This window comes from Chlamydotis macqueenii, chromosome 2, assembly GCF_036417535.1.
Source record: "Chlamydotis macqueenii isolate bChlMac1 chromosome 2, bChlMac1.mat, whole genome shotgun sequence".
Taxonomy (NCBI): domain Eukaryota; kingdom Metazoa; phylum Chordata; class Aves; order Otidiformes; family Otididae; genus Chlamydotis; species Chlamydotis macqueenii.
The window spans coordinates 140,324,148-140,333,139 of NC_141557.1; the positions used below are offsets into that span (position 1 = coordinate 140,324,148).

The window sequence follows — 8,992 nt, forward strand, 5'->3', positions numbered from 1 at the left end:
CATAAAAGTAGAGGGGTGGGATAACTTACTAGCATCACCAGTCTGACTTCTCAGTATTGCTTAATCATGCCACCAAGCCAATGCCTCTGTCCTTAATGGCAGAGAGAAAAAATGCCAAGAACTAATGCCATGGTAGCTAAAAGCTTCCATCTTGGAGGATTATTTTCATCCTTAGCTATTAGGAGATAGATAATAAACCTATTCTTTTGGTTTGAATTACTTCTTATTGAAGAAGCAAGGTAGAGGTGTTTGTTCTTTTTTTTAATTGGAATATCAAAGCATGATCAGGAAGAGAAAAGTTTGATCCCAGAAGAGACAATCACATTTTCTATAGATGCAATTATAATTTATTCTCATTAAACAGGATTTTTTTTTTAAATCAAAACATAGTCAAAGTTGAATTGCTATGAAAAAGGTTACAAGTAGAGATACATTTGCAGCTGATTTATAAAGTTAGCATTTTACTTCAGAAAAGCATAGTTTTCTTCTTTCTGAAATTAACATTCACTTTCTTAAGCAACTGCTTCCATATGAAGAAAATACTAATAAGTCCTAACAGTAATCTATTCTGTAAATAGTGTTTAAGACAGTTCAGAAACAAATACAATTCCCCAAAACATGGAAGTGAAAAGTGTACACTAAGCAATTATTCTGTTTTCTATTTCTGTCATTTTTTTTTCTTATTTAAAATAGTTACTAAAAATCTACTGTTACAAGTCATTACAGTTTTCCATGTCCAGATCACTCACAGTATACCTCATCTGTTCATTCAAATGTGTACTTTAGTACCTGAATATCCAGTCATCATCACAAAGTAAGTGCCCTGTGCTGCAATAAAGCTCAGCTGACTTTAGCAGGACTCCCAGAGGTTTCAGGGTTTGCCTGCGGAGAACTCGCTGTAAGCTTGTATTTTAGAGAATCCAAGGCCACAATCCTGAAGAAAGCAGTAAGTTTAGTGATTTCAACTATATGTAACTACTGATAGCACTTGTAGGAACAGAATACAAGGGAGTTTTAAATCTAAAATGGCTGATGTAGGATATTCAGTCTCTATTTATAGTCAGGCTGAAGCATCTTGGAGGGGTCCCTGAATGGCAATAGCTTCAATCTCAACTTGGGCACCCTGTCAGAAAACAATGATGAAACATTAGGAATTTAATACATCCAATTGCTTCATAAAATAGATATATAACACAACCTTGTAAGAACAGAGTGACATTTGAGGGAGATTATACTTCTAGTAGTTCCGTTACTGATTTAGCAATGTTAAGCAATAATGAAAATTCACTTTACTCTTCTTTCAGTATCGTGATCCCTTATTATCTAGTGTTGTAGCCATCTTCCACCATACAGAAATGTGTGTCTCATTTTCATCTCTTATGTGTGGGAAGATGACTGGTATACTTAGAAACAAAAACTAAATACTTCAGTTTCTTCATTAAAATAATTGCAATTCAAGCTATCCCAAAATAAGAAAAACTATCAGAATGCTTTGGAAGTAAAGAATTTCAGAAAAATCCTTTTTTTGTAGGCAGAAGAGTGACACTTACTTTTGGCAATGCAGCAACCTGATAGGCTGCTCTGGCTGGGAAGTTTGTCTTGAAAACTGTAATTTAAACAGAAACATCCATCAATCGTATCACTTTGCTTAATAAAACACAATTAAAGTCATCTGTATAAAATGCAGTCATTGGAATGGTTTCAGGTGCAAGGCTACAAGATATATAGTATTCTGTGACAGATATTGATTCCCACTTGTTAGGTTTTTTTTGTCACTGATTGCCCTAACATCTCAGCGAGCTACCATTCATCACCAAGAAAGGCAGCTACAGTGGTGATCTAGTGGCCAGTGATAATTGCACTCCGCTGACATGCAGTGGCCTTAACACCAACTTGTCTGGAAAAGAAAGATTAAATCAGAATGGTGATCATCCAATTGCAAAGACCAAGGAGTGGGAGAGTGCTCTTTCACAGACGGAGCAAGAGGGACAAACAAGCCCCTGCTAAAAGAGTCATGAGCAGAGATCCCAGATTTGCATAAAGTCAACAGGGGGCCAACCTTACTCATATCAAAGGAAGGCAGAGGAAAGGTAGGCCCTTGACCTATTCCTCTGTTCCCAATTAGGCCTGGTGCTCAAGGATACTAAAAGAACATGGGGTGAGGAGCAGGAAGGGTATTGGTCAAGATACAAGAGCTGAATTTATAGAATCACAGAGAACAGTTCAGGTTGGAAGGGACCTTTAAAGATCATCTAGTCCAGCCCACCCGCCCTGCCATGGTGTCCTAGTTCAGCCCTGATGGGCAAGAACATCTTTCACTAGATCAGGTTGCTCAAAGCCCCATCCAACCTGGCTTTGAACACTTCCAAGGAATTTGCATAATTAAATGAAAGTTTTACTAGTGACAGTTAACACTAGGCTCAGAAATTTTAATCTCAGCGTTCTGCACTGACAAGGCAGGATAATAACTCACAGTCAAAGAACAGCAACAGCTACTTTATTGAACTACAGGTAGGAGGCAATGAGTAACAAAGTATCCAGCTGGTCTGTTTTTACCCTGCTAAAGGCACACACAATTCCGTTTGACATGCAGGAGACTGTGTTGACAGCTCATCAATAAGAGACTTAATTCAACACCAGATGTTGCTATCTAATTAAAACCCAAAGCTATATAAATAAGGAACTTACCTGCATACTCTCCCAAATTCTTCTGCACAGTATAGCTCACTGGAATCATCTACTTCAGTCTACATTCAGTTTTCTTAAACAAGTTTTTTGGTTGGTTTCCCCCCTCCCCCTCCCCCCTTAAGTGGAGGAGCATGGCTCATTCTTGTATTAAAAAAAAAAAAAAAAAAAAGCCCTGTCCCATAACAATAACCCATAAATCATTTAAAGATGCAAACAGACTTTAAAGAAATGGAGATACAAAATCCGAAATTAAGCATGTGAGGGCTGCCTGCAGTTGAATTATATTAGGGACAACACAATATCTATCAGGGTAAAGAGGCACAGAAGATAACCTGTAGGGACAGCAGGAGATGATCTTCACATGACAGTGAGTTAGTGAGATGGTAGGACACAAATGCACAAATTGGGCTGTGCTTGAACTGGTGCTTGCAAATAATAACATTTAAAAAAATATATTTCTACTGGAATCTCAAGGAATCTAGAACTACATCACCTGAGTCATGAAAACACTTGGCTTACTGTGAACATAGTTTGTTCCACAAGCCATACTGGTAAAACAGAAAAGATCTACTTACATTGTTTGTAAACATCATTAATATCATTGAAGTCCTTCATGTCTGCCATCAAAACTGTAGTCTTCACAACTAGAAATTACATAACTGCAGTTATTTTAGACTTCTGACTTGTATACAAAAGTTGAAAATCTTTAGTGCATTTCTTGCTTTTATTTCATAAATGTCTCTCCGGTGTTCTAAACATTTTGAGGAGTTTTGCAAACAGATATTGGCCATTATAGCTACCACCTAGAGAACCACCTTAAAAAAACCAAACATCCGAGTACCTGGTACATAATGCAAGTTTAAAGAATTAGACATTCCTGACCAGCTCTGAAAATACCGGTTTTAAATCTCATTCTAAGCCCAATTCTTTCTAAAGGCACAGAACTGATAAGCAGATCAATTAAAAAAGCTGTTGTAAGCCAACTGCTGGCAATAAATTATATCATATATAATATCTGCTGCCAAAAAGTCCAATAAAAGGCCTGAAAAATATAGTCTATGCTAGAATTTTTTACCCATGTCTGCCCAAGCCAACATTAATCCTGGTTTGGCTCCACTATTAGAGTCTTTCCCCCCTAAAAAAGTATTGAAAGTGCTTAGACTATTAATACCATAGATACAAATCTGCTTTTACCTGGAGCAATGCCCAGGATGCTTAAAATGCCTGTAGTCAGTTACAGCTCTGTCTACACCTGAGCCTCCCCGGTTAGTGTTAAAATATTAGTACCATGGGCAGAAAATTTTGTTGAAAGGTAGTGTTCCATCAACAACTTGCATGTTGATTTATTTCTTTTACATTTTAACCCAGATTCATTATTCCTTTTGTTTCTCGCAGCTATTGGTAACAATTGAATGTTTGGCAAACAGAGCTTCTCCCTCCCCGCCCCCCTCAAAGGTCACTTCTGTTTTTTTAAATCTAGGTAAAAACAACCATTTGTTTGCTACCGTCACAGCAGCACTTACCATTGCCATAGTCACAGCCTGCAGCTTTCAGGATCTCTCCCATGTTTTTTAGAGCCTAATGAAAAATGAGACAAAAATCTTTAACTATCAACTGGGTTGTATTTAGGCAAGTATGAAAATCATAGAATAGTCTGGGTTGGAAGGGACCTTTAAAGGTCACCTAGTCCAACCCCCTACAAGAAGCAGGGGACATCTCCAACCCGATCAGGTTGCTCAGAACCCTGTCCAACCTGGCCTTGAATGTTTCCAGAGATGGGGCATCAACCACCTCTTTGGGCAACCTGTGCCTGTGCTTCACCAACCTCATTGTAAAAAATTTCTTCCTTATATACAGTCTAAGTCTACCCTCTTTTAGTTAAAACCATTGTCCTATCACAACAGGCCCTGGTTAAAAGTTTGTCCCCATCTTTCCTGTAAGCTCCCTTTAGGTACTGGAAGGCTGCTATTAGGTATCCTTGAAGCCTCGTCTTCTCCAGGTTGATGAACAAAATATGAGTTGTAACGGCTACATACGTGTTATATTTTAAGTTTACCCAGCAAATCTTCAACAATCCTCAGTGGGTAAGCAAAACCAGAAATTAATAAAAGAGAGCTTCTAATGAACCACAAATATGAAACCATCCATTCATTAGATGTAAATGCCTGATGCAGCTCCATCTCATCCTATTACGTCATACCATCTCTTTGCTGCTGGGGGAACAAATCTTTCCTTGACTCAAGCGAGGGTTTTTACAGGGGTCTGAACCTTTGTTACAAACATTGATTCTTTCCTACATGAAATACAGATTCCTCCCCTAACCTCTAAGTTGTTTGGGTGGAAAATGACAAGGTTAGGACGGAATAATTTCCGCCTGCTTTTTCCTCATCTTGGAAGACGTGAAATGTGCTCTCTAGGTCTCTTCAATTTCTCATAAGTCCATGTTTAACTAAGCACATGCCAACTCCACTACAAGTTTATTGCTAGAAGACATCTTACCTGCTTAGCTTCCTCCTTTGCCCCTCCAGAGACAAGCTGCCCGGTGGAAGGTTCTATACCTATCTGTCCTGCAATGTACATCGTCCGGTCTACCAGCACCGCTTGGCTGAAAACATAAGTGACATTTTAGGTTTAATGTTTGCCATCAAAACATTTAACTATCTGAAAGTACATTTAACTTTTTCTTCAGGAGTTTATCTCTCAGGAAGACAGAGGACTGAGGTTATGCATGTGCAAGTCCATACACACGTTCAATCTTCTTACGCTTTGGGAGAGCTGGGATTAGACCACCTGTGGAAGCACATAGCTACATTAGCACAGCTCTGTTTTGGAGGTAATAAACCCTGTTTCTTGCAAAGGCACAAGGTATGAGCTCCGCAACACAACACTAAACACAGCTACACAGCTTCCACACTGCAGATAGCACAGAGGGGAGGCAGAGTAACTAAACATTTTTTGCACCTGCCCAGATAAATATTCCACCTTTCACCACCATCTACATCTCAGCTGCAGAGCAATGAAGAAACGGAGAAAAAATAAAAGAAAAATCAAAAGAGGGTTGATTAGAAAATTTAACATTTTTCTTCTCAAACAGGCACCATGATAATGAGTTACAGCTGTGAGTTGAAGCCCTGCACACTAGTTCTCCAGCAATGTTCTTCCAGACTCATGAGTTTGGGCAGTCAGCAAAACACCTTGATCACTCACTTCCCAGAACGATCATTCTCCTCTCACCAAACAACCTGAGTGACTTGTTGGCTGGGTTAATTCAGATGAATGCAGAATCCAAGCTACGTGCAAAACATTTTTATATAAATGTCAGGTGTGTTTTTGCTGAAGTAGAGTTGGCAATTATTAATGCCTCTAATTACCACAAAGAGATTAAAAGATTAAAACAAAGATTTAAGCTAGCTAGCAAATATTATGCAAGAGACATAATTTGCCTCTCTTCAGCCAGTAATTAAAAATATTTTACAAAGAAATCAGAAAAAAAAATTATTTTGAAAGTGTTTGTGGTATGTCAACATTGCTTTTCTTATCTCTTCCCACTCCACAAGAAAATGCCTTGTTTTGACAGTTCAACAACTCTCTCAAGTTACACAAACTAGAGTTAGGCACCTCTCTGAAGTAACTCAATTAGGAGGTCAGCTTCTGTTTAATGTCAATGGAGAAAGAAAGGGACTTTTTCAGGAGAACATTTCAGGAGAACATTTTTATTACATCTCTTCTCTTAATTGAGATTAACTCAATTGGATTGGCTCAATCCATTGACGTCACAGGGGACCACCTTAATTTAGGGACTCGGTAAAATGTTAGGCAATACGAACAGTGCCATCACTCCCATCTTTCCTTTTACCTGTCCTACATTCTCCTGTAATTTCTTAAGGGGGAAAAAATAGCCAGCAACTTATCTGATATAGGAAAATATCTTAGGTAGTGATTTTTTTTTTTCTGTCATCAGCTAACAAAACTGAAGTAAATCGCAAAACTACAGTATTTAAATAAGATAAACTAATGAATGAAGTAGCTTTCTAGCTAATGCAGTCTTGTTGATAGAAAGTGTGTATGTGAATCAAACACACACGCCTCTAATTTTATTTTCTTTCCTACCGTGTCCTGCTTTGTTTGAGCCACAGGCCCTCAGACCACAAACTTCTGTTTGAAGCACAGAGAACCATGCAACAAGAAGGTATGAGCTTGCTAAAGAGAGAGAGATCTTGTACTACTTATTATAAAGCAAACCATTTAGCCCAACAATGGCTTTTGGACAGTGCCAAATCACAAATAATTGGGGAAAAAAAAAATTGGATCCTCTTGTCTACTTTTCAACTTTCTTCTCTTGGTATGCTTACCAGTGGAATCCTCCATTCACTGAGACTATTAACAATTTACCAGCTAAAGGGTATACTTCTACTGCAGTCAAATGCATGAGTGAAGCCCAAAGAAACTTCAACTGCACAAACCTCAATCACAGTTTAACTGCAGACATATCCCACAACTAGGGTCAATCATAGCTACTCTTTAATCTCTGATTCAGCAGAGATCTGAGCGTGTGCCCAAGGTCATTCACATCTCAATATACTTAAGTGGATGGACATTATGACCTTAGAAGAACATCATCCATGAAAGCCATGGTGTTAAGAAGCATGCTCTTTAAAGACAAGGACTGCAAAGTTAATCAGATCTTCTTTACACAAATGATCATCGATTAATACAAGAACAGTACCTCTGCTGTGTCTTTTAAAAAGTTTAATATCATTAATGAGATGTAAATATATACACACACACTCATATGAGTCTTTTTATATATCTACCTACCTATATCAAGGTACCGGAAATTGGATGCAATGAAAGAAATATAAGAATATAATAAAAATAGGTGACCAAAAAGCATACTGAAGGGCTATAGCAGAACCAGAAATGCAGCCCATATATCCCAATTCTTCATTCCCAATTAAGCCCTCATTCTTCTGTTACCATGATCAGACTCCACAGCAGAGATGCAGCAGTTACTTCTTGTGCAACTTTTGCTCACTGGACTTTGACAAGTTTACCGAAACCTGATAAACCAAGTTAGTGATAAACTTATTGGTGTCAGACCCTATTAATATTATACTATTAATATTATATACTATTAATAGGCTGCATAATAAACAGTATTTCATCAAGAATTATCAATAAGCACAAAATGTTGGAGTGCAGTTAATCCACAACAGAAGTGGAGAGCTATGCTGAAGGCTAGGCCAGTTGGTATGTGTGCGTGTAAGCAGCTGAAGAGTTGTTGCTTTCCCATGCCTTAGATGTTCTCCTAGCTACAAGTGATGCCAGGCCCCTGGCTGCAATCCACCAACAGTTTATTGTTGACAGAAGTTAACCTTCATGTCATGTCTCTCTGCTTCTACACTTTGTACTTCTCCATCTTTATAATTCCTCTGAAGAGCACACAGTCTGAAGCTCAGAAAGCTCAGTTTCAGACTAACCGAGACAAAAATACACCTGGAAGGCACTAAGTTGTTACAAGTGGAAAAGTTTAAACCAAATGAATCTGTGTTTACATTGGGAAGATACAGCCTGAATGCAGAATTTAAAAGTTTCCGCTATCAGAGTCTGCTATAGTTATTGAACATTTTTTTTTCACATCCAAATAGCTAAGAGAAGCCTTTCTCAAATTAAAACTGGGATTTAAAAAAAAAATTAAAAAAAATTACAGCACTTGCCCCTCACTTGCCTGGGCCACCTGCTTTTTTCTAGGCAAGCATTTTTCCCTTGAGAGGAATCATTCTTTCTCTGGAGGACTGCTCATCATTAATTTCAGAATTATTTTCCCAAATTGGCTTTCTGAGAGACATTTTAAACCTCACCTGAGGCGCTCAGGTCGCACCCCCTCCCCGGGCGGTCAGGCTGGTTTGCTGCCAGCACTGCGGGCCCGGGGGGTCCTGGGGGCGTTACTGAGGAGAAGACCCGTCCCTGCCCACCCCCCGGGGCAGGCCCACTCGCGCCATACCTGTAGGGGCCCAGCGCAGCGGGGGCCTTAGCAGTGCTGATTATTTTCTTCACCAGCGAGGCCATAACTGCCGCGGCTGCCAAGCCCCCTCCACTGCCCTCTCTTTAGTGTCCCGCCAGCCGCTGCTTCCCCCCGCCCCCTCCCTAACACCTCCCCCCGCGCTCTACCGCCCCGCAGAGGTACCTGGGAAATGTAGTCCCTCGGGTGGGTGGAGTTGCGCCGGGCGCATGCGCGATGCAGAGGGTTGGGCGGCCGCGTGTGGTTGGTGGGGTGGGGGCCGCGTGGCGGGTGAACACCGGG

General features: G+C 39.7%; 1 protein-coding gene across 1 annotated transcript; it reads right to left on the minus strand.

Annotated features, from left to right (window-relative positions):
• Nucleotides 1–324: 324 nt before the first annotated feature.
• RIDA (reactive intermediate imine deaminase A) lies at nucleotides 325–8,821 on the minus strand. Its single transcript, XM_086742495.1, has 6 exons — nucleotides 8,693–8,821; nucleotides 5,188–5,293; nucleotides 4,212–4,266; nucleotides 3,264–3,332; nucleotides 1,551–1,606; nucleotides 325–1,123 (listed from the first exon to the last, which is right to left on the minus strand). Exons 1-6 carry the CDS (start codon nucleotides 8,755–8,757, stop codon nucleotides 1,061–1,063), a joined length of 414 nt encoding a protein of 137 aa, XP_086598621.1. The 5' UTR covers nucleotides 8,758–8,821; the 3' UTR covers nucleotides 325–1,060.
• Between the last annotated feature and the right edge of the window lie 171 nt (nucleotides 8,822–8,992).